The sequence below is a fragment of the Motacilla alba genome, chromosome 1A (assembly GCF_015832195.1).
Source record: "Motacilla alba alba isolate MOTALB_02 chromosome 1A, Motacilla_alba_V1.0_pri, whole genome shotgun sequence".
Classification (NCBI taxonomy): domain Eukaryota; kingdom Metazoa; phylum Chordata; class Aves; order Passeriformes; family Motacillidae; genus Motacilla; species Motacilla alba.
Window position 1 is genome coordinate 1,100,352 of NC_052031.1, and position 25,273 is coordinate 1,125,624.

The window sequence follows — 25,273 nt, forward strand, 5'->3', positions numbered from 1 at the left end:
GCGGGAAGGGGAGAGGATGCGCATGCGCGGGGCGCTGGCCACGCCTCCCCCGGCCCCGCCCCGCCCCGCCGGGAGAGCGCGATGGCGGCGCGCGCCCGCGGCAGCGCCTGAGCGCAGGTGAGAGCGGCGCGCGCGCGGCCGCGGCCACGCCCCGCCCCGCCGGGAGCGCGCGCGGAGGCTCCGCCCCGCCCGCCCCGCGCTCAGGGAGGGGGCGTGGCCTGAGGGGAGGGGGGGTGGGGGTCGCGGGCTCGGGTTGTGGGCGGGGTCTGATTGGGGTGTGGCGCCCGGGCGGGGCTTTGGTGGGTGTGTCCCATAGATGGGCGTGTCCTCCAGTGGGTGTGTCCCCTCCTGTGGGCGTGTCCCCTCCGGTGGGCGTGTCCCCTCCCTTTGGCTGCCATTGACTCCCTGAACGCCGCTGGGGTCACGATCCCCCAGACCCCAATAAGCTCCTGATCCCCCCCCCCGCAGTGACTCCTCAGACCCCCCCAATGACCCCATGGCCCCACTGAAGCCCCCCCCAATGACCCCATGGCCCCACTGAAGCCCCCCCAGTGACCCCATGGCCCCTCAGACCCCCCCAGTGACCCCATGGCCCCATTGAATGCCCCCCTAATGAGCCCATAGCCCCTCAAGCACCCCTAATGAGCCCATGGCCCTAGTGAAGCCCCCCCCAATGACCCCATGGCCTCATTGAAGCCCCCCCAATTAGCCCATGGCCCCACTGAAGCCCCCTAATGACCCCATGGCCCCTAAAGCCCCCCCAGTGACCCCATGGCCCCTCAAGCCCCCCGAATGACCCCATGGCCCCCCGTGGCCTCTTAGTGGGGTCACGTCCCTTCTCAGAACCCCATGACTCCACAACCCCCCTTCACATCCTTTACGGTTCCACAGCCTCCCAATGACCCCACGGAGCCCCTGAAACCCCAAATGGCCCCACAGTCTCCCTCAGACCCCAAAGTGGGTCCTTGTTACACCTCAAACCCCAAATGTCCCCATTGTTACACCTCAAATCCCCTGAGACCCCCAATGAGATCAGCCTTCCCTCTCAGACCCCAAACATCTGCTGGATCTGCCACCCTGGGGACATGCAGGTTCTGGGAACGGGGGAGTTTGGGGACCTGGAGGTTCTGGGAATGAGGCAGATTTGGGGACATGCAGGTTCTGGGAAAGGGGGCGTTTTTGGGCCATGGAAAGGGGTTCTGGGAACGGGAGAGTTTGGGGACCTGGAGATTTTGGGAATGGGGGAGTTTTGGGGATGTGGAGGTGGGTTCTGGGAATGGGGGAGTTTTAGGAACATGCAGGTTCTGGGAATGAGGGGATTTAGGGCCACGGAAAGGGGTTCTGGGAATAGAGGAGTTTTGGGGCCATGGAAAGGGGTTATAGGAATGGAGGAGTTTTGGGGACATGCAGGTTCTGGGAATGGGGGAGTTTTGGGGACATGGAAAGGGGTTCTGGGAATGGGAGGGTTTGGGGACCTGGAGATTTTGGGAATGGGGGAGTTTTGGGGACATGCAGGTTCTGGGAATGGAGAAGTTGTGGGGCCATGGAAAGCGGTTATAGGAATGGGGGAGTTTTGGGGCCACGGGGGTGGGTTCTGGGAATGGGGCGGTTTTGGGGCCACGGGGGTGGTTTCTGGGGACTGGGGAGCTCAGTGGGAGTGCGGAGCTGCGGGGTGACGCCGCTGTCCCGGCTGTGTCCCGCAGGATGAAGGAGTGGTGGCTGCAGGTGGGGCTGCTGGGCGTGCCCCTCCTCGCCGTCTACCTGCACATCCCACCCCCCCAGCTTTCCCCCGCGCTCCGCTCCTGGAAATCCTCAGGCAGCTTCTTCACCTACAAGGACCTGAACGTCTTCTACAGAGGTGACAGAGTCACCCAAACCTCGGTGGCCATGGGGACGCTCCTAAACCTGGGCCAGGTGGTGACAAATCCCTCCCAGTTTTTGCCGTCCTGGATCCGCCAGGGATGGCTCAGAACATTTCACTGGGGAAAGCTGGTTCTTGTCCCTTGGTGGGAAGGATCCCAAGATCCTCCAATGGATGCCAACATGGAAAAGACACTGGGAACCCTTTTTGCAGCAGCACAGAGGCTGCTGGAGTTAATTTGGGCTAATTAAATCCCTTTATCAATTGATTTAAAACCCATTGATTTAAAATCCATAGATTTGAAATCAGTCCCTGGGTTGGCCGGCGAGGTTTCCGAAGGGAAGCTGTGGTGGCACTCAAAGCTATCAAAACCTTGGTTTTGAGGAGCAGAGGGAGAGGTGGATTCCCAGTGGGCTGGACTCAATTCCCGTCCTAGAAGGGAGGAATTTTGGGAAGAGCTGACTCCGAGGTGTCCCGTTCTCCCCGCAGATTCCAGCGGCGCCGTCGGCAGCTCGGACGTCGTGGTGCTCCTGCACGGCTTCCCAACGTCCAGCTACGACTGGAGCAAGGTGAGGGGGCTGGAACCTGACAGCAAATCCCAGGATTTTCAGCTCCTGGGGATGGGCAGGCGGCACAGCAGGGGTGGGCCATGCTCCAGAGGAGAATTCCTGATTTCTGCTGGAGGTACCACCGTGCTCCAGGATATCGCCTTGTTCCTCTCCCGGTGTGACATCCAAGCTCTTTCCGCATCCCACAGTCCAGGAAAACAGCCACAACAATTCCTTGGCTTTTTTGGGGGGATGGTGTGGCTGTTCGCTGGGGAATTGTGACCTGCTGCTGTTTTCTTGGAGCTGGAATGTTCTCTGGGGTGGTGGAGAGGAGCACGTCCATCCATGGCTGCTCATCCCTGCAGATGTTTCCATCCTCTGCTCCCACTGGATCCTTTTTCAATGCATTTCTCCTCTTCCCAGATCTGGGAAGGGCTGACCCAGCGCTTCCACCGGGTGATTGCCCTGGATTTCCTCGGGTTTGGATTCAGTGACAAGCCTGTGAGTACCCTGGGATGAGGATTTTCATGGTTGCTTTCAGCCCAGGAAATTGGATTTGCCATCCAGGAGAAAAACTGGTTTTTTCTCCTCCTGTTTACCTCTGGAAAAGGGAAGAATCATTATAACAGTAGAAGGGATAGGGAAGGTTTGTGGTGGATGGGTTTGATGGGACTCCAAAACGCACCTTGACCCCTCTGGAGCACAGACAATGCTCCCATGGCCCTGTGGACATCACAGGACATCCCAACCGCCGAGTCGGGGCTCACAAGCTGCTGCTTTCCAGATTCCATAATTCCACATTCCTCCCTTGGGGCATTTCCTCTGGAACCTGTGGGCTCCTGCTGGGTCAGGCTCTCACTGGGACCCCTCTCCCACTTTTGCAGAGGCCCCATGGCTACTCCATCTTCGAGCAGGCCACCATCGTGGAGGGGCTGCTGCGACACCTCGGGCTCCGGCACCAGCGGATCAACCTCCTGTCCCACGACTACGGGGACACGGTGGCCCAGGAGCTGCTCCACAGGTCCCTGCCACCCCTCCTGCCCTTTCCTGTCTCCACCAAGATGATCCCCAGCAGATAAGTGGAAGGACGTGGTGCAGAATTCCCTTTTCCTTGTGCCTGAGGTGCCTCAGGGCACATCCAAGGCTTCCACCCGTCCAGTTCCCGAAGGAAATGGAGATGATCCGACACACTCGGAAGCTCCTGCGGGGCCGTTTCTCGGAGCCTGGAGAGGTTTGGTTGTGTTTCACCTTCTTCTCTGCTGTCCCCAGGTATGAGCACAACAAAACTGGAAGCATCCTGATCAACAGCCTCTGCTTGTCCAATGGAGGTAAGGTTTGTCCAGGGTGGGATGGGGATCCATGGGATGGGAATCCATGGGATTGGGATCCATGGGAAGAGTCCATTGGATGGGAACCCATAAGATTGGTATCCATGGGATGGGACCCAGGGGAAGAAAATCCATTGGATGGGAACCTATGGGATTGGTATCCATGGGATGGGAGTCCATAGGATGGGAATCCATGGGATGGGACCCATGGGATTGGTATCCATGGGATTGGTATCCATGGGATTGGAACCCTTGGGGTCCATGGGAATCCACAGGATGGGAACCCATGGGATTGGGACCCATGGGAAGAGAATCCATTGGATGGGAAACCATGGGGTTGGTATCCATGGGATGGGAATCCATGGGATTGGACCCATGGGATAGGAACCCTTGGGATGGGAATCCACAGGATGGGAACCCATGGGATTGGGGTCTATGGGATGGGAACCCATGGGATTGGGATCCATGGGAAGGGGATCCATGGGATAGGAACCCATAGGATTTGGGTCCATGGGATTGGGGTCCATGGGATGGGGATCCATGGGATTGGTTTTCCCATCTCCATCACCCAAATCCCAAGGAATGCAATCAAGGTGCTGTAATTAACCAGGAGCTTCAATCCTGGGGCTGCCTGGGCCACTTTCTTGGCACCATGAAGGGGGACAGCCTGGGAGATGTGGAGCAAAACACTTCCAGCCTTACAGCTCCGTTCTTTGCTGTCCTTCCAGGGATTTTTCCCGAAACAAACTACCCCCGCTTCATCCAGAAGGTGAGCTGCTCCCCTCTCCAGTCCTCCTGAATCCCAAAATCCCAAAGAAACACCCCTCGGTGAGCTGCTCCCCTCTCCAGTCCTCCTGAATCCCAAAATCCCAAAGAAACACCCCTTGGTGAGCTACTCCCCTCTCCAGTCATCCTGAATCCCAAAGAAACACCCCTTGGTGAGCTGCTCCCCTCTCCAGTCCTACTGAATCCCAAAATCCCAAAGAAACACCCCTTGGTGTGCTACTCCCCTCTTCAGTCATCCTGAATCCCACATAAACACCCCTTGGTGAGCTGCTCCCCTCTCCAGTCCTACTGAATCCCAAAACCCCAAAGAAACACCCCTTGGTGAGCTGCTCCCCTCTCCAATCATCCTGAATCCCAAAATCCCAAATAAACACCCCTTGTTGGAGCGCTGCTGTCCCATCCCATGGACACCTCAAGGGTCTGGGCTGGGTGTCATGGGAAGAGCCCTCCATGGATTTATCCGTGTGTCCGAGGCCGAGTTGTGCTCCCTCCTTTTTCCCCTCCTTCCCCAGCTCCTCAAGGACGGGGGGTTGCTGTCGCCCCTCCTCCTGCGGCTGATGAACTTCTTCTTCTTCTCCAGAGGGTGAGTCGGCTCTCGGGGGTGCTGGGCACAATCCATAAGGTTCCCCTTCCAAGTGGGGAAGGGGAAATGCAGGAATGAGAAAGAATTCCTGGCTGGGAGGGTGGGGAGACCCTGGAATAGAATTCCCAGAGCAGCTGTGGCTGCCCCAGGATCCCTGGAAGTGTCCAAGGCCAGGTTGGAGCAGCCTGGCACAGTGGGAGGTGTCCCTGCCCATGGCAGTGAACGATCCCTGAATGGCTTCCAGCCCAAACCATGCCATGATTCCATAAATCAGGGGTTGGGCAGGGAGCAGATTCCCTGGCCCTGGAGAGGTGGGATTGACATCTGGACCATTCCCTCTCCACACCGGCCAAGCCCTTCGGTTTAATAATAAACCAAACAACTTTTCCCTGGACATGGGAATCCTCCTCTCCACAAGTGTTGGATTTTCACCTTTCAGAGGCAACAAAGCCCCTGCACAACTAGATTTTATATTTCTAGCAGTGTTAAAAACCTCTTTTTTTCCCCCAAAAAAACCTTTCAGGCCATCCAACATTTATCCCAACTTATTTGGGGGACATCTCAGCACTTGGAGTTTTGCTGTGGAAACTGGAAGTGCTGGAATTTTTTGCCCTGGAGCGGTTTTTGAGTGGTTCCATGACACAGCTGCTGCCGTGTCTCTCCCAAATCCTTTGTTTTCCAGGCTGGGGGCAGTTTTTGGGCCCTACACGCAGCCCTCCCAGGCGGAATTCTGGGATATGTGGACGGCAGTGCGCAATAACGACGGGAATCTCGTTATGGACAGGTACCTTGGCACGAGCTGGATGTCATACCTGCTCTGAGGTTCTCCAGAACTTCAGCTGCTTCTCTTGGAGTCTGGGCTCAACCTTATAGTCCAAGAAAGAGCTGGGGGGTGATGGAGTAGGGAGTCTCTGGGATGATGCAAGGTTGGAGCTGGATCTGAGATGGGGATTTTTTTCTTTGGAAGTCAAGAGTTTGGATTTGGGGGAATTTGGAGCTCAATCTGTGGCAGGTATTTGAGCAGACCGCCCCAGTATTGTCCCGGGAGAGATTTGCCTCTGGATTTGAACCTTCTGGGCCATTCCCAGAAGTCCCAATCCCAAATCTTCAGCTTGGCAATTTTGGAAGGACACATTTTGTCCAGTTTGTAGCTTTTAGAAGGCTCTTGTGCTGGTGGGTGAGTTCAGCTCCTTGTCTCCCCTTCCCCCAGTGGGAGAACAGAGTCCCTGAGCCCAGGGATGATGGTGTGGTGCTGGGTTCCCACGGGAGATGCAGATCCCACCTGGATCTCATCGTGCCCACGGCCCCAGGGGCAAATTCCAGGCTGGGCAGCATCCACTGCGTAACGAGGACTTTTCCTTCCTTCAGTATTTTGCAGTACATAAACCAGAGGAAGAAGCACAGAGAGCGCTGGCTCGGGGCTTTGATGTCTACCTCAGTCCCATGTGAGTAGGAATCCATTCCTTCACTGCTTGGGATTTTTGGGAATTGCCCCCCTCACTTCCAGGCTCTTCCCACTCATCAGCCTCTCGTTATTCTGAGCTCAAACCCAGTTTTGCAGCAGAGATAACGTTCCCTGGTTCACAGCTGCTTCTCCAGGGAAGCTGAGGAGCTTTTCAGGCCCAAAAAGTTGCAACCAGGGAAAAATTTGGGGGTCAGAGGCTGGACTTGACCCCAGGACAGCCCAGCAAAAGCCCATTCAGAGCTGTTCAGTGCTCCACTGGACGCTTCCCAAGCTTTGTGTGAGGAGGGAACACTGCTGCAGGTCTCCTTGGGGATGCTCTAATTAATGAATCCGTTAATTTATGGATGTGAAAGCTCTGTCTGTGCTTCCCTTGCAGTGCATCTCATCTACGGGCCCCTGGACCCTGTGAATCCACACCCAGAGTTCCTCCAGCTTTACAAGTAAGACAGAAGTGGGAATGTGCAGCTGGGGCTTCATGCCAAGGGATATTTTGCCTGGCTATTCCCTCAATTCCCTCCTCAGGGAGGCTGTTTTTAATTCCCACTGGCACCTGCACAGCCAGGTGATTCAGTCAGAGCAGTTTGGAAACTGCTTCTGCATTTTAGGCACCGAAATCAGGATTTCCAGTCATGATCCATTTTAAAACCACTCAGGAAAGATTTGTTTCCTGAGGAAGTCATCTCCTCCAAACTAAGCTGAAGGAAATCCAGCACTTGGAAGGGGTCAGATGGAGCTGCTCCAGGCTTTTTTTATCTCAAAAATGGGCACAATCCTGGCCGTGCTTAAGCCTTGCTCTGTTTTTCCACCAGGAAGGTGCTTCCCATGTCCACAGTGTCTGTGCTGGACGACCACATCAGCCACTATCCCCAGCTGGAGGATCCCCTGGGATTTCTGAATGCCTACCTGAACTTCATCAACTCCTTCTGAGCTGCTGCACCTCCGTTCTCACTCTTTGCTTAGACTCAGGCTTTGGGGGCAGGAAAAAACATGGATTTTCACTCCCAAATCCAACACTGCGCTCACACCCTCATCCTGGGCCGCCAAACTGAGTGAAATCCTTGGAGAGCTGGAAAAATGAGGGGAAAAGCAGGATTCTGACAGCTCTTCCAGCCCTGCACTCCCCTTCCTCCCCAGCTGAACTCTAGGTATTTAGAGAGGCAGAGGTTTAAATGAACATGAAATCAGAATTTCTTCCTTCATCACCCTGACTTGGGAAGGGACAACCACTTCATCAGCAGGGAGAGGCAGAAATTCCCTCACAGAATCCCTCCATCCCCTTCCCTTCCCAGTTTTCCAGATGGGATTTTTCCCAATTTGAAGCCAGGAAAAGGCTGCCCTGAGGTTTGGTTATTACCTGACATAAAGCTCAGAGAATTGAATCTGCCTCAAGAGATGGAGTTTCATCTCTCTCTGTACATTGATTTTTCTGCGTGGAAGAAGAGACAGTCACAAAAATAGTGCAAATTTGGAGGTTTGGGGTGGGTTTTAACTGTTTATGTTGGGAATTTAATAGCATCCCTTTAGGAATAAGGGTTTTTGCTTTATAAACAGCCATTATGGGATATTTTTTCTGTACTGGAGCCGACAGAATTAGAACAAAAAAAATCTATTTTATTAACAGTAATTCATACAAATTCCACCACTTGAACCAGTGTTTATTTTCTGTTAATAAAAAGCAATTTTGACAAAAATCTGATTCCTTTTTCTCGCATCTTTTATCTTCCCTGGTTGAGATGCCATAAGTTAGGGTAGGAATGGTGTGACAACGAGGGAAGGGACGTGGGAATGGCTCAGTACCAGCCAGCCACTAATGGACATCATAGAAAAGATTTCCCAGATGGAGGAATAAAACCACCGTGCAGGAGGACAGCCAGGAAAAAGGGGCAGTTCCAGGAAGAGCACCGCTGGAACTCTCAGCCCACGGACGCCAGGATGACATCGACGGACGTCTCGTCCTTGCTCCTGACTGTCACCTGCATGGTCACACCGTCCCCAAGCGCCAGCCTGGACCTGACCAGCACGTCATAGCCTCCTCTGTACACACCTGGGACAAAGCAACGGGGAGAGGTCACTTTGGAGAGGCTCAGGGATCCAGTCCTGACCCAGCTTTGGTCTTCAGCCAGGTTCTGCACGTGGCTCACGTCCCCATGGAGTGCTCCAGCTTGGAAAGCTGGGACAGGCCCTGGGGGTGCTGGTGACAGTGGCTGGACGTCCCCAGGTGGGCAAGAGGCCAATGGCATCTGGGCTGTGCCAGCTCCAGTGTGGGCACAGCCTCAGGGCAGGGACTGTCCCCTGAGGGACACCCTGGAATCCTGGGGACAGCTCTGGACAGGAGAGACCTGGAGGGGCTGGAGCCCCAGGAGAGGCTGAGGGAGCTGGGAAGGGGCTGAGCCTGGAGCAGAGGAGGCTCAGAGGGGACCTTGTGGCTCTGCACGAGTCCCTGCCAGGAGGGGACAGCCGGGGGGGTCGGGCTGTGCCCAGGGAACAGGGACAGGAGGAGAGGGAACGGCCAGGAGAGCCTCAGGGGGGATTTTGGGGAAATTGCTCCTGGAAAGGGCTGTAAAGCGTTGGAATGGGCTGCCATTGGTGCAGTCCCCATCCCTGGAGGGATTTAAAGCCCTGTGGATGTGTCACCTGGGGACATGGGGCAGCGGTGGCCTTGGCAGTGCTGGGGATGGTTGGACTCCATGACCTCAGAGGGCTTTTCCCACCTAAACCATCCCATGATTCCAGGAGAAGTTGTGGGTGCTGCAGGGCAACTCAGGATGTGGCTTTAGCTACAGGAACTCGAGAACAAGACGCTCCCAGAATCACCCTTCTGAGATGAGCTCAGGCGTTTAAGGGGTTAAATTCTGTCTGCTCTGGAAGCTCCCCAGTCAGAGATTCTCCACCATTCCCACAGGTGGAATTCCCCCATCCCAAGAGCTTGGCCTGAGCACATCCAAGACAGAGGTCTCCAAGTTAGGACCAGCTGCATTCAACACACTGGGTGACTTCAGAGAAAAAAACCTCTCTCTACAGAGAAAAAAACTCCTAAAATAACAGCAGGATCTCCTAAACCATTTCCCTTCATTTAGAAAAATCCGTGGGGACACGGAAACACGAAATTCAGCAGCAGGAACACTTACCAGCCAAGTAGAGGGTGTGAGAATTTTTGTTTTCTGGCACTTTATCTGACCTCTCACAGGGCTGCATGCCCAGGAACTTGATGATGTTGTTGACAGCTTCTGCATGCAGAGATTGAAGAAGGAAATCATTCCAGGGAATTATTTATTACACTCAATCAAACCCCAGCCTGGCAGGTGGGTGATCAGTAAAAGAGGGATTATCTCACCATCCAGGGTTTTGATGGAGCTGAGTGCAAAGGTTTCTTCTTTCTCAAAGTCATCTCCCACCTCTTCCCAGGCAGCTGCAAAGTTGGGCTTTAAAACCTTCTGAAGATGGTCAGACACTGTCACCTCCAAATCTTCCAACTGGGGGGAAAAAAAAAAAAAAAGGGAAATTTTCAGGCCAGTTATGGAAATAATCCTCACCTTGGAAAGGGAAAAAGAGCCCACAGCATTTTGCCTGGTTTTAATTCCATGAGAATGATGTCATAATAGCTTCTAAAAAGAGGGGAAATAGTATTTATGGTTATTTATGGGGAAAGAGTATTGATTGAAGAGGGTAAATGGTATTTATGATGAATAAATAAATAGTATTTATTTATTCATCTGTAATCTTTAAAATTTTATACACAAAACATCTGTGAGACTAAAGGAGAGCAGAAAACGAGACCATAACTTGATGGGTCAAAGCCTTTACAGCCCCTCCTGGGCTTCTTCCATGGAGAGACTTCCTCAGAATCCATGGAATTCCAGACTGGCTTGGGTGGGAAGATCTTGAAGATGATCCAGTGCCACCCTGCCATGGCAGGGCCACCTGCCACTGTCCCAGGCTGCTCCAGCCCCAGTGTCCAGCCTGGCCTGGGACACTGCAGGGATGCAGGGGCAGCCCCAGCTGCTCTGGCAATTCCAGCCCAAAATCCCACCCCAGTCTCCCTTTCCCAGGGAATTCCCTCCATTCCCAGCTCTCCCAGCCTGGGGTTGGATCCATCCCCAACCCGACTCTGCTCCAGGAAGGAATTTTGGGATCCGGGGGCTTCACTGGGAACCTTGGGACTCCAGGAAGGGTCTCCCTTCCCTTGTCCATCCCCAACTTCCATCAAAATCCCTCGGGATGGATTCTGAGCCTCCTCGATCCCAGAATGCCGGAATGGTTTGGGTGGGAAGGGACCTCAAGCCCATCCCATTGCAATCCCACCATCCCAGGCTGCTCCAGCCCCAGTGTCCAGCCTGGCCTGGGGCACTGCAGGGATGCAGGGGCAGCCCCAGCTGCTCTGGCAATTCCAGCCCAGCCAGGATTCCTCATGGCCAAGATCCCATCCATGGCTGCCCTCTGGCACTGGCAGCCATTCCCTGGGTGCTGTCCCTGCAGGCCTTGTCCCCAGTCCCTCTGCAGCGACCCTGGAGCCCCTGCAGGCCCTGCAATGTGCTGGAAGCTCTCCCTGGAGCCTTCCCTTCTCCAGGGGAACATTCCCAGCTCTCTCCAGAAGGAGCCTTTATTTCCTCCAATATTTTCTTAAATCTGACTGCATCCCTGCCATTAATTAACAAAAATCCAAATGTTTGGGGTGGAAAGATTGCAGCACAGTTCTGAAAACACACAGTGGAAGTTTATTTCTTCCTCCCCTCCTCTCTGTCCCCACAAACTCCATTCCACAGGGCACTAAAACTTTGACAGAAACGAAGTTTTGGGGGAGGATCCAAAAATGACATTTTACAGCATTTGGCTGTTTCAGGCACATTGATTGGTATCAGGATTGAGAGGAAACTTGACCCAACGGTCACATTTATCCCAAATGAGCGAGAATGGGGAACAGGGAACAAATCCTGGACTCACCACATACTCATCCTCGTAGCCATCCTCTTCTGGCACCCCCGTGCTGGGGTCGCAGTCCCGCACCGTGAACTTCATGGTGCAGCTGAAGGTGCAAGTGACTGGGAAGAGACAGAAATCCTGAAATCCTGCAGAACTGGGGAACATTCCTCTGCTGGAGCCCTCTCTTCCCAACACCAGACTGCAACAGCCATCAGTTCTGCCCCAGGAATACACATGTGCTCTGTCCTGGCCACTTGAACATCATTTTTCCCTTTGATTTTAAAATGAAGGCCAAAGGAGGAGCTCAGGAGAGCTCAGGGGTAACACATCACTGATTCCAAATGCTGCCATGAAATCCAGCAGCAGCCACCAGGAAAAATTCCATGAGGATTTCTGACAAATGGAATATCATCCAAACCAACAGTTCAGCAAAGTCAGATTAGTTCCAATCTTCCCTGGTATTAAAATAACATAAAAATCCACTCCACTGATTAAATAAATCATGTTAAAGAACTGCAAACCCAGTGGTGTTTAAGTGAGAGTAAGAAAAGAAAGGGAAGTTTCACATCCAAGAAAATCTCCTTCCTATATTTTGTAGTAGTTTCTGATTCTCTAAAGAGAGGAAAAATTTAATTAGTCCATTAAATAAAGCCTCAAATTAGGAATATTTTTATTCTATCTGCATTTTCCTTTTAGTGGTTCTGTTCTGAAACACTACAAAACACCCAAGGTTTTAAATGTGTTCCTTTCACTGATCCCAGGCCATAAATCCAAGTTTCCATTACCTGCATGCTCTGCAATCCTCTTTAACACCCATCTTTAATCCTCCAAAAATGGAGGATAATTATTTATAAAAATGATTAAATAATAACAATAATAGTAATTATAGAATATTACAGCTGATTATTTTTAAAAATTTGCTAAATGATTGTTTATAAAAATGATTTTGCTAAAAAGCAGCACTTGTGACACACTGTGGTGGTTTTGTATGGGAGGTATCCATGGAAGTGATGTAAAAGATTTTGTGTAACTTCTGAGAAGTTGTACATGTAAAAAACATTCTAAAAAATTATTCTAATTCTTATTACTTTTTATTTACTGTTAATAAGTTTTTCTTTATACCCTTTTCAAGTTTTAAACCTGCTTTATCTTCCTCCTAATCCTATCTCACAACAAAAAAGAAACCCATTAATAATTAACCAACACCAAACCCACCACACTCTTTAACACATTAACCAAAAAACCCTCAAAATTCACAAAATCTCAAATTAACAAACCAAAACCACTACACAAAATCAGTATTTCCACCCAGCTCAAACTAAATCCACCACACACACAGAAAGGAAAAATCCAAGGATCTGAGGAGGAAGCAAACCCCACACCCCCAACATTCCCCAAAAGCTTCATTTGAGGGCTCTGTGGGGCACAATTTCTCACCAGCAGTGGGGTCATCCTGGGGGATCCTGACCAGGGTGTAGCACATGCCAGGCTGGTTGTAGGCCAGGCTGGGAGCTGGGATGCAGCAGATCACATCGTAGCCGTCCGACGGCTCCATCTGCACCGTCACTCTCTCCAGGAGCTGATCGTTCAAGGTGTTCGTGCAGTCAAACTGCAGCAGCAAACACGGAAAAAAGGATTTGCGAACTCTTCCTCATCCCAGAGATCCCCCTCACATCAAATCAGCTAAAACCCTCCAGGGCATGCAGCAAATCTCCTGTGTTTTGATCAGCTCTGGGAAATCCTGCTGGGCTCTGGGAGAAGGGGGTGGCTGCTCTCACCTGGAAAACGATGTGGGCTGGGAACACGTGCTTGATGCAGCGAACAAAATATTCTGTTTCTGCTTCTGTGAGCTGCACTGGCTCTGAGGATTTGAACAAGGGACCCAGGCCCTTAAACTCTGGGATGGCTGCCAGTTGTTCTGTGCAGGAAGGAAAAGAGGATCAGCAGGGAAAGGTTCTGATCCTGCCCTCATTCAACACTTCAGAGAATCCCAGGATGGTTTGGGATGGAAAGGAAAATTAAGGATAATCCAGTTCCACTCCCTGGACACCTCCCACCATCCCAGGCTGCTCCAGCCCCAGTGTCCAGCCTGGCCTGGGACACTGCAGGGATGCAGGGGCAGCCCCAGCTGCTCTGGCAATTCCAGCCCAGCCAGGAATTCCTCATGGCCAAGATCCCATCCACGCCAGTGGGAAGCCATTCCCTGTGTCCTTGTCCCCAGTCCCTCTGCAGCTCCCCTGCAGTTCTGGACAGCCGCTGATCTCTCCTACCTTGAAATATATCCTGGCGTGAAGGAGCCACTTTCTCAGGTTTGCTGGTCACCAGGGCAATCTCTGTGGAGAAAGAAAGCAAATCCTTTGTGCTCTGTCTCAACTAAAATATGCAGGAGGTTTAAATGCCATTAAATCTCCATTAAATATTCCTTATATTATCTTCCTTATGCCATTTTCCTTATATTTATTACATTCCCTGTATGTTTCTCACACTCTGCTGCAAACCACTGCCAGCCTGGCTCCTCACACACTGAAGTATCTTTTTTTTTGGGGGGTGGAAATACTGGATTGAAAGTAGAGAAAATAAGGCTGAGTTATGAGGAATAAACCACTTAGCCCTGAAGGAATAAACCACTTAGCCCTTAACCAAAAAAATTAAAACAGGAAAGGGGAGAAAAAAAAAAGAACTCCCAAGTTGGTTGTGCTAAGTGAAGATACTCAAGAATTGTGAAGGACACGGAAGAAAGCCAGAGGAGTGACTGGGAGCTCCTGGAATGGCCTTTTCCAAGGGCTGGGAACCAAGAAATGCTGATCATGCACAGATTTGTCCCTGCCAAGGAGAGCAGCAGCCCCGAGGCTCTGAGCCTGGCCTCAGCCATGCCATCAATGTGGGTGTTACCTGCTTTCTGCTCCAGGATGGGGGCTGTAGCCAGGGGAACTGTTTTCATGTCAAAGGGTTTCTCTGAGGGCTCCAGTGTGTACTGGTGCAGGGCCTTCTCCATCCCAGGAACAGAGACTGTCAGCCCTGCAGAGCAGAAAGGCAGAAAAATTCGGTTTTGAGAGCTGGAACTGCCCCAGGCACTGCTGGTCCACAACAAACACTAAACAGGCAAAGCAGGAATAAAGCTGCTCTGAAGATGACACAAAGTTGCCAAGCTTAAACAGTTAATTCCCAAGAATTTTACATGGACTAATTAAATCCTCTGCTCACCTGAATTTTCAATCACAGACATAAAATGTTTTTATAACCAACCCTCATCCTCGTTTTGGATTGGAAAAGATGGAGCAAAAATCAAGAAATGAAAGCCCAGGTCATACTCCTGGCTCCATCTCCCAGACCATGCTTCCCAGATTTAGATTATTTAGGATTCCCAGAGCAGCTGTGGCTGCCCCTGGATCCCCGGGAGTGTCCAAAGCCAGGACAGGTTTAGATTGCTAAATCTTCCACTCTCAGCACAAACACTTGGCAGGGAAGTGCTAAGGCCAGGAAAAACAGGTGAATGAACAGCTCTGAGTGGTTTCCTTTCTCTCACTGACCATTAAAAATGTAGGCAGCATTCAGGGCCAGCTGTCTCTGCTGCAGGACATTCAAGTAGAACGTTGCCCTGTCCCTGACTTCATCGTCGCTGTCCATCATGCACCTGTTTGGGGACAAGGGGACAAGGTCAGCCAGCTCTGGGCACCAGAGAGCTGAGCTAAAAATGGTACTGAGAAACCTGCCTTTGATACTGCAGTGACAGTCAGAGCTCCCTCCAGGGACCTTCAAATTGTGCAAAGATGTGTTTGTACAACACAGGAGTTGGTGTGAGTTCAATTAAATCATTAACAGCACATGTCTTAAGAAGAAACACGAACCTGTGACATGGGAACACCCAGCTCTGGAAACAGAAATGTTCTGAGTAACCTGGACAGGAATTCTCCTGCTTCAAGGGGTGTTAAAAATGCTCACGTGTAGAAAAGCTCTGTAGGGGGAGGGTGAATTTTTATATGGACAGAGCTCTGGAAACACAAATGTTATTTCTGAGTAACCTGGATAGGAATTCTCCTGCTCCAAGGGGTGTTAAAAATGCTCACGTGTAGAAAAGCTCTGTAGGGGGAGGGTGACTTTTTATATGGACAGATATTGATAGGACAAGGGGGAACCAACTCCAAACTACAAGAGATTTAGGTTGGATGTGAGCATGAAATTCCTGTCTGTGAGGATGGGGAGGCCTTGGCAGATGTGGATCCCTGGAAGATCCCAGGCCAGGCTGATGGGGCTTGGAGCACCCTGGCACAGTGGAAGGAGCCCTGCCATGGCAGGGGTGGCACTGGGTGAGTTTCAAGCTCTTCAAACCCAAAGACAATCAATGACTGCTGTTCTGATTTTTTTAAGCTTTTTTAAGCTTTTTGATGTTTACATTCTTGTGACAAACTTTTTTACGCAATTCTATGAATAACTTATTGTTTTGCATTCTTTTATGGAGGAGAAAAAATTTTGATAGACTGTTGGTTTGTCCAGTGTCATTGGAGAGGTGGCACTGCCACCCTCCAATCCACTGTCACTTTTAGAATGCAGTCAGAAAAATAAAATTCCCTTTTTCCTTCACCTTAAGAACAACAGTGTCATCATTTTGTGTCCTATGGTGACAAATGACCCTGTGATTTATTACCCCCTGAGCAATGTCCTCAGACCAAATTCCCATCACACTTCCATGACTTATGCCATCCTTCCCTTCCTTGTGACCCTCCCTTCCTCCAGCAGTGCTCTGCTCCCTGCAGCCACGCAGGAAAGGTGGGAGAAGCATTTTCCCACTCCCCAGCTGGGATTGCCAGCCTCAGTGGCAGCCCCAGCCTGCTGTGACCTTGTCTGCAGGCCACACGTGTCACCCCAGGCCCAGGCAGCCCCACTCACCTCTGCAGCAGCACCAGGATGCTGGGAAGCAGATTCTCATTCTGTGCCCCAAACTTGGCCAAAGCACTGACAGCAGCTGCAGGGAGAACAGGAGGTGTCAGAGGAGCCCACGTTCTGCACAAAAACCTTCTCACAGTCTGAGCTTTCAATCGACACAGCTCTTCACTTGCACACCATAAACCTTTCCGTGTTAGGGAAAGACTCAACTATTCCTGAATTTCCACATGGAAATAGTTCTGTGATCGAGATCAGCTTAACAGCTCAGAAACCAGCTGGGGGAGAGGCTGCTTGAACCTGCTTTCTAGAGAAACCCCTTTGAAGGTTTTCCCCCAAATTTGTCCTACATCAGGACACTCCTTACTACAAATATTTCGAATTTCATTGCCAGGCTGAGAAAAAGGTGTGATAATTCACTCTGGAAGAATCTGAGATGGGATTTTTGAATTGTTCTTGATGGTGTGGTTTATTTTTTACACAGGTAGGAAGGGTGAATTTGGTTTATATTGATATAGTACGGTTTAGAAGGCTACAAGATTCTAAGTTATAAGACTTTTTAAGGATTTATTGACTAATAAAACACTGTTAATAGGGATATTTGCGTGTTTTACTTAATCTTTAAATATTTTGTTTTATGGATTTATGTTATAGTGTAAGATTTTTAGTTAATTATGTTATGATACACAAACTTACAGTGCTGCATTCTAAACTCCTTATCTCTGTAACTACTTTTATTTTTCCTATATCTTAACCTTTAAAACTCTAAACTTTACTTAGTTTAACATGTCTCTGCTCTAAACTATAAACCCACGTTCTCGATTTTAGCACCTTGGAAGTTTTTTCGAAGGTCTCAGATCAAATCTTGTGTTTAATTCTTAGCTTTGGCTTACAGCCCCAAAGTTCTGAGAGTTCTTTGCATGTGGGATTCTCACAAAAAGGTAAGGAGGCAGAATCACAGGCCTGGAGCTGCACTCACAGCCCTCACAGCCTCACACTCCAGCACCACCCTGGGGCCCTCCTTGCCCAGCAGGTGCAGGATTTTGGTGGCCAGCACGGTGTGGGGCTGCTGGAATCTGCTTTCTAGAGAAACCCCTTTGGAGGTTTTCTCTCAAATTTACCCGACACCAGGACACCTCCTTGCTAAAATTCTCAAAGTTCCTTTCTAGTTTGAGGAAAAGGCAAGGAGCCAGAACCACAGGCCTGGAGCTGCACTCACAGCCCTCACAGCCTCGTTCCACTCTCTCAAAGGGGTTTTTGAGAAACCCCTTTGGAGATTTTCTCCCAGATTTGCCCTAAACCAGGACACCTTTCTAAAATTATCTTGAATTTCATTTCCAGGTTGAGCAAAGGCCAGGAGCCAGCACTGCAGGCTGGAGCTGCACTCACCAGCCCTCACAGCCTCGTTCTCCAGCACCACCCTGTTGAAGATGAAGCGGATGTACTTGGAGGGGCAGGGGGTCCTGGGGCCCTCCTTGCCTAGCAGGTGCAGGATCTTGGTGGCCAGCACGGTGTGCTCGCAGTCCTCGATGAACTCGCACAGGTGAGCCAGGCCTGCCTCCTTGCTCTCGGGGTTCTCCTCGATGATGCTGATGATGCAGTCCACAATGGCTCTCTTGTACTCAAAGCCACCCTGGCAAAGGGAAAGCAGGGACAGTGAGGCCTGGCTTGGAGCCGTGCTCAGCTCCTTCATGCTTCAGTGACTGCTTCCCACGCAGAAAACAATCATTTGTACAAAATGGGGGGGAAAAGGGGGCTGGATGAGCTCACAGGGCATTCCCAGCCCTCTGAGCATCCTCAGCATTAGGATTTTAGCTTTTATGTTTCTCAAATCCTGTACTGCTTTAGGGTGTAACTCCACACTCCATACAGAGTGTTAGCTACTGTCCTCACATTTTGGCCAGACAAAACAATCCCTCTAGACCTGAAACTCAAGGACACCTGATGTGGTGGTTTTCAGGGCAGGCAGGACTTGGTGAAGGGAAGGAGAGATCCTGACTCCATTTCAGAAGGCTGGTTTATTATATCATGAGATATATTATATAAAAAACCACACTATAACTGTACTGCAAAGAACAGAGAGAAAGATTCATCAGAAGGTGAGACAGGAATAGAAAGGAACGAATAACAAAGTTCTGCGAGTCCAGAGAGTCCGAAAAGGAACGAATAACAAAGTTCTGTGACTCCAGAGAGTCCCAAAAGGAACGAATAACAAAGTTCTGTGAGTCCAGAGAGTCCCAAAAGGAACGAATAACAAAGTTCTGTGAGTCCAGAGAGTCCCAAAAGGAACGAATAACAAAGTTCTGTGAGTCCAGAGAGTCCCAAAAGGAACGAATAACAAAGTTCTGTGACTCCAGAGAGTCCCAAAAGGAACGAATAACAAAGTTCTGTGAGTGCAGAGCCCAAAAGGAACGAATAACAAAGTTCTGTGAGTCCCAGAGTCCCAGAGCTGCTGCCCCCTCGATTGGCCACCAAGCAGAAACATCCCACACGGACCAATGGAGGAAGCACCTGCTGCATCCCACAGCAGCAGATCACAAATTGTTCACACTTGAAGCTGAGGCCCTTCAGCTTCTCAGGAGAAGAAATTCCTAGCAAAGGGATTTTCATAAAGTATCATAACTACAGACACCCTACAGCCTCAGGCTCTGAAAAGTATAAATAAAAGTGACTTTGGGGGGGAGCAAATTTGGGGTACATGACTTCATTACCAGGAGCTGGAATTGGAGGATTAACCTCTGATATGAAAATGGACCAAACTTTTAACTGAAAAACTTGTGACCATCATCCATGCTGGGTGTAGCCTCTGGAAGGCTTCTGACTGGCCAAGGAGTGATGCCTTAAGTTTTATATTCCTTATTTTCCAGATTCTGTACTGCACTAGTGTGGAACTCTGAGCTTCATACAAAGTGTCAGCAAGTTCTCCTCACGGCTCAGTCAGACCCAGCAATCCTTCCCCAGCCCCTCGGCTTCTGGGCAGCCTCAGGCCCAAAACAACAGGGAACTGAGGGGAGCAGTCTGGGAGGATGGGACTGCACAACCTGGAGCTGGAACTGGACAATGAACCCCAAGATGGGAATGGAGCAACACTCCTAAAAGTGTGAACACTCGTGACTCAGAGTCCATCCCGGGTGGAGCCACGGCTGGGCTCCTGCACTGCCCAAGGTGTGTCCATGGAGGCCTTCAATGAATCCTGACTTTACTGCTCCACCTCTGGCCAGCCTCTGCTCCAGGCAGCCTCTCGAGGCACCAGGGGCACCTGCTGAAGGCCTTCAATAAATCCTGACTTTACTACTCTACCTCTGGCCAGCCTCTGCTCCAGGCAGCCTCTCAAGGCACCAGGGGTACCTGCTGAAGGCCTTCAATGAACCCCGACTTTACTGCTCCACCTGTGGCCAGCCTCTGCTCCAGGCAGCCTCTCGAGGCACCAGGGGCACCTGCTGAAGGCCTTCAATGAACCCCGACTTTACTGCCCCACCTCTGGCCAGCCTCTGCTCCAGGCAGCCTCTCAAGGCACCAGGGGTACCTGTAGAAGGCCTTTATTAAACACTCATTTTATTCTCTTAATCCCGTCTGCCTCTGCCCTAGGGAGCCTCTCCAAGGCATCACCAATTCCTGAGCATTTCACACAGGTCTGACCCACCAGGAGCTGCAATCGCTCAGCCCCACCTCCCTGTGCACCCAGTGACAGAAGAGACCCTTCCCATCACCAAGCAGGTCCAAACCTGCCAAAATCCTGCCAAAGCCCCTCCCCAGAGCAGGTGTCACACGTACGTCATCCCTGAGCATGTTGGAGAGGAAGGTCATCATCACGCTGTGCTTCCGAGGGTACTTCTGGCACAGGGCACTGATGGCCTGCACCACCACAACCTGCAGGGGACACAGAAGGACGTGGGTCATGTGCTCATTTCCCTAGGAAAACACAGGCTTTTATCTCAGGTTGTCACCTTGAGCGATTCAATCCATGCACAAGGATAAAAAAATCAGCTGGTGGATTCTCAGGGTTTGTGCCAGGGTGTGCAAGGCCTGGCTCTGCTAAAAAGACTGGACTTTGGGATGGAATGCATTAACTCTAAGTCCTTCCTTGCTCCCTTATCCCATTTTAATTTGTCATGTTCTGTCATTAAAACTCTTTGCAATTTCAAACTCGTCTAATACTTATTTTTCTCATAAAAACAAGGACTTAAAGCCACTTGAAGCAGACTGATTTTGCAGAGCTGTGCTCCTCATGATGTAACAGGTACAACTGAACCATCCTGAACCAATTTCTCACCAGTTTAGTCACAATAAAACTTACAAATTAGGCAGAAATTCATAATTAACACAGTTTCCAAACTGTGCACCAATTTCTTACCAGCTTCCAAATCTTACAAATTAGGTAGAAATTCATAATTAACACAGTTTCCAAACTGTGCACCAATTTCTTACCAGCTTACAAATTTTACAAATTAGGTAGAAATTCATAATTAGCACAGTTTCCTAACTATGCATCAAGACTGATGTGATACAAACTCACTTAAAATCCATCCTCCTCTCTAGAAGAACCCAAAGGAAGCACAAGATTTGCAGGATATTGCACAGGAGCCAGGAAAGCACCAAATGATATTCTTCCTTCCTTGGAGTGGCGGGAGGAAGGCATACAAAGATAATTAAGCTGGAAAGGAAATTCTGAATTTTACCCTGCCAGACTAAACCACCGACAAACAGGAAAAGCTTCATTTAAAAAAAAAAAAAAAATAAACAAGAACGGGAGAAAAACCTGCAGCTGGAAAGAGCAGAGGCCTCCAGTGCCACACCTTAAACTCATCTGAGATTTCTGACACGAAGGAGGAGATCTGTTTCATGAGCCTGTCCACGCTGCTCTCGCTGCCAGTCTTCAGCAGCGTGGTGATGGCCAGCGTGGCGATGCTCCTGTTGGAGTCGGTGATGAGGTTCTCCAGGTCCAGGTTGCAGGCAGTGACTGCAGATGGATGCTTCATGGCCACCTGCAAGGAACGAATTCCACGATTATGGGGGAGGCGTCGCATCCTGCAGTTCAAAGCAGTGGAGGCAAGCAGAGCTCAGGGGGTTTGGTTGCAGTGTTTCAAATGGATTTTAAGTTACAGCTCGTGGGTTTGAGTCTCAAATTTTTGCTGCTGTGTTGTGCAGCTCTGAAATCAGAGTATTTCCTTCAAATGGATTTTTGTAATATTAAATATCCAGGATTCCGGCTGAAAGCTCACAGATTATCAAACTGTGATATCCCATGGTCCCAAAATGAGCAAAGACAGCCTGAACGCAGGAAAGATTTCTGTCCCAAAGAAAAGCCAATTCTCCAGCATGGAAAAATTCCAAATAAAGCCATCCCAAGGGCAGCTGCTGTGCTTGAGGTAACACACACATCATTAGGCACTGCTGGCTGCCCCTGCTCTCAGAGAATGAAGCTTGTTTGGAGGTTTGGAAGCACTCACTTTATTGAGGGTCCGCACGGCTGCGTAGCGCAGGACAGGCTTGGGAGAACTGCAGAAAAGCTGCAACACTGGGAAAGGAAAAAAAAAACAACCAAAAAATAAAGATATGGAAAAAAAAAACCAACCAAAAACCAAAGACTTCTCTTTCAAAGAAAGGAAATAGAGTAGAATGTCTAATATATCTCCAACTACACACTGCTAAATATCCATGCAGCTCCATGCAGCATTTAGCACACAGGTTAGAAAGAAACTCCTGGTTTTTGTCCCACTGCCTGGCTTTTATCCCACTGTGGCTCGCTTGCCTCTACATTCCAGTTCTGTATTCCAGCTGGAGGAGAGTTTTCCCACAGAATCCGTGGTTGTTCCACCCCAGAAATGTCCCAGGCCAGGTAGGACAGGGCTTCGAGCACACTGGGACAGTGGAAGGTGTCCCTGCCACGGCAGTGGGTGATCTTTAAGGTCCCTTCCAACCCAAACCATGATTCCCTCCCATCCCAAATTCCTGCAGCTGGATAGAGACAAGCATCACCCCCCTGCCACCTCTAATGGCATTTATCTAAACCTCTGCATGGAAAAGGGATCTCACCCAAAAGCCCTTTAACTTGGGATTAAAGGACCTTGAACCCCAAATTACCAGAAAACCAGAGTTTGGGTATTAGAATTCTGCAGGATTTTCTCCAAATTTCTTGATTTCAGCTGTTTCAGGGGTACAAAGGGCTGTGACCAACCTGACACAGCAGGTGCCAGCTCCCTGGCAGTGCAGTTTGGCAGGTGGATGATGGCAGAGGCAGCCTCATAAATCACCATCTCGTGCTTGTTCCTCAGGCAGCTCTCGATGAAGTCAAACAGGGGACTTTCATGGCTACAAACACAGCAACCCCAGGGGTTTAGGGTGGGAAAATCCCTCTAAGATTGAGTCCAAGACTTTCATGGCTACAAACACAGCAAGCCCAGGGGTTTAGGATGGGAAAACCCTTTGAATCCAAGACATTTGTGGCTACAAACACAACCATCCCAGGATTTTAGGACAGGAAAATCCCTTTAAGACTGAGTCCAAGATGTTCATGGCCACAAACAACAATCCCACGATCTTTTAGTTTGGAAAAACCCCTTTGAATCTAAGACATTTGTGGCTAGAAACACAACAATCCCAGGGGTTTAGGATGGAAAAGTCCTTTTAAGATCAAGTCTAAGACTTTCATGGCCACAAACACAACAATCCCAGGATCTTTTAGGCTGGAAAAATCCCTTTGAGTCCAAGACTTTCATGGCCACAAAAGAAGATCCCAAGATTTTAGTCTGGAAAAACCCATTTAAGATCAAGTCCAAGGCTTTGATGGCTACAAACACAACAATCCCAGAATCTTTTAGGTTGGAAAAACCCATTTAAGATCAAGCCCAAGGCTTTCATGGCGACAAACACAACCATCCCATGATCTTTTAGGCTGGAAAAACCCCTTTGAGTCCAAGACTTTCATGGCCACAAACACAACAATCCCAGGATTTTAGGATGGGAAAACCCCTTAAGATCAAGTCCAAGGCTTTGATGGCTACAAACCCAACAATCCCAGGATCTTTTAGGCTGGAAAACCCCTTTAAGATGAAGTCCCTGCATCATCCCAGCACTACAGCTCAGTCTCTGTGGAGATTTCCACAAACACTAAAATAACCACCACTATTTCCAAACCTTCATCAATTTCTGTGATTTAAATCCTGCCCCTTACCCCTCTTCAGACTCCCTGAGGAGTTTGCTGGCAATCCTGATCAGCATGCAGTAGGCAAACTGGGATTTCAGGCCAGATTTGGTGAATTTGTTCAGCATCTTGGAGACAGCCAGGCGGTCGTTTTTCCTAAGGTGATAGAGCAGCCCCAGAGCATGATACTATGGGATGGGAAACAGAGGGTACACTGAGTACAGCTGCAAAATCCACACTGGAACATCAAAAGAGGGGGAATTATTGCCCTTTCCTGGCAGAAATACCTTCTAACCTCAACTGAGCTGAGTTTCCTGACAAGTTGCAAAGATCTGCAACGTTTCCTTGCCCTTTCTGTCCACTCTCAACTATTCCTGAAGATCCAAAGAGCCACAAAGTTAATTTATTTCCTTTTTTCCCCCTCCCATTAAATCTCATCACTTCAAAGGTTTCAGCTTTGCACAGTAATTCCTGCATTCCTAATGAACTCCACGTCCAGGATATCCCAAGGCCTTGAAAACACAGCTGACCTCACAAAAATCCTTGAGGCCCTTTTGATGGAAGCACAAAGGGACATTTCTAGTTCCTTGCCAAATTATTTTGGGTTGGTTTTTTTTTTTTTTCCTCCCATAGAACTGATTTACTGCAAGGCTTAATGAAGCTGCTAAGTGGGCAAGAACAAAGCTGATTTTACAGAATTTTTCTGATCATGACTTTGCAACAGACAGAATAATTCCATGTCCTGAACACACAGAATAATTTTTAACACATGTCTGGAATATCTGTGCAAAAATTTTTGAGGAGATCTTGCTGATATTTGGGTTCATCTTTTGCATCTGGCAAATTTTCTGAAGGCCAAGAAATGCTCATTGAGAAGCAGTGAGATAATTTCCCACTTTTTGAGCACTCAGATTCAAACCCCTTCTGAAAGAAGCACTGTGGGACAGGCAGCAGCATTCCAGCTCCCAGAAATTTAGCAGGAAAAAGGGAAGAGAACTCCAGAACCAGCTCTTAATTAACAATCTTGTGCTGGCATCATGGAAAAATTCATTAATTTTTTTAAACTGTTAAGTTGCTTCCCAAAAATCCCAATCCTTGCTTTTAAAAGACTAAAGGAAAAGAAGATTTTTTTTTTCCTGAAGTTTTCTTCAGAACTGCCAGAATACCACTAAGCCCCCCCCAGAATTTTTAGGGACAGCCACCCTCAAACACACCTGTACCATGATGTTGTCACTGGAAGCTGCTTCCTGAGCTTCGTTGATCCACCTTTTGACCACATCGTAGCTGATCTTCATCATGTGCTGCAAAAGAATTGAGATTGGAGACAAGCTCCCAGCATTTCACAGCCACTCTTCACCCTGAACCCCTGGAAACTGCATTTCCCTCCATCTCAGTCCCAAAATACCATGCCCCACGTCCATTAATAAAAACATTCCCTCATGAGACCTTCCCCAGCCTTTTCTCCTCCAAAAGGGAGAGGAAATCAGAGTGGATTCCTTCACCTTGCCCTCCTGGTGCCTAGCAGCAGAAATAATCCTGAACTGCAGTTTCAGCAGGTGATTTCATGGCCTCTCCCCAGATAAATTCATGTTTTACACTGACTGCAGAAATCTGAGCATTCTGCACTAGTTTGCACTAGAAACTGTTATGATTGGTGTACTCAAATGTTAAGAAAGGGATTGAAGGAGAGAAAGGAAACTGTTTTTTCTTATTTTCCAGTGAGATGAAGAAACACCTCAGAGAAAAAACCAAAACAA

At 49.6% G+C, this 25,273-nt stretch overlaps 2 protein-coding genes across 2 annotated transcripts in view; one reads left to right on the forward strand and one right to left on the reverse strand.

Moving 5' to 3' along the window:
• On the forward strand, positions 1-8,262 carry MEST. Its single transcript, XM_038154830.1, has 12 exons — positions 1-117; positions 1,704-1,858; positions 2,351-2,430; positions 2,833-2,910; positions 3,294-3,430; positions 3,679-3,737; positions 4,466-4,506; positions 5,036-5,106; positions 5,789-5,890; positions 6,475-6,551; positions 6,948-7,011; positions 7,381-8,262. The coding sequence occupies exons 1-12, from the start codon at positions 17-19 to the stop codon at positions 7,496-7,498; spliced, it is 1,083 nt and encodes a 360-aa protein (XP_038010758.1). The 5' UTR covers positions 1-16; the 3' UTR covers positions 7,499-8,262.
• COPG2 (COPI coat complex subunit gamma 2) overlaps positions 8,196-25,273 on the reverse strand; it is a 25,860-nt gene continuing 8,782 nt past the window's right edge. The window contains exons 8-24 of the mRNA XM_038154829.1: positions 24,731-24,817; positions 23,547-23,704; positions 22,551-22,684; positions 21,823-21,890; positions 21,169-21,357; positions 20,147-20,242; positions 17,762-18,005; positions 16,379-16,454; positions 15,022-15,125; positions 14,384-14,509; positions 13,762-13,824; positions 13,270-13,409; positions 12,929-13,100; positions 11,513-11,610; positions 9,906-10,044; positions 9,700-9,798; positions 8,196-8,615 (exon numbers count right to left, since the gene is read on the reverse strand). Coding sequence (XP_038010757.1) covers positions 8,485-8,615; positions 9,700-9,798; positions 9,906-10,044; positions 11,513-11,610; positions 12,929-13,100; positions 13,270-13,409; positions 13,762-13,824; positions 14,384-14,509; positions 15,022-15,125; positions 16,379-16,454; positions 17,762-18,005; positions 20,147-20,242; positions 21,169-21,357; positions 21,823-21,890; positions 22,551-22,684; positions 23,547-23,704; positions 24,731-24,817 — 2,124 coding nt within the window. The 3' untranslated portion in view covers positions 8,196-8,484. The remainder of the gene's footprint in view (positions 8,616-9,699; positions 9,799-9,905; positions 10,045-11,512; positions 11,611-12,928; positions 13,101-13,269; positions 13,410-13,761; positions 13,825-14,383; positions 14,510-15,021; positions 15,126-16,378; positions 16,455-17,761; positions 18,006-20,146; positions 20,243-21,168; positions 21,358-21,822; positions 21,891-22,550; positions 22,685-23,546; positions 23,705-24,730; positions 24,818-25,273) is intronic.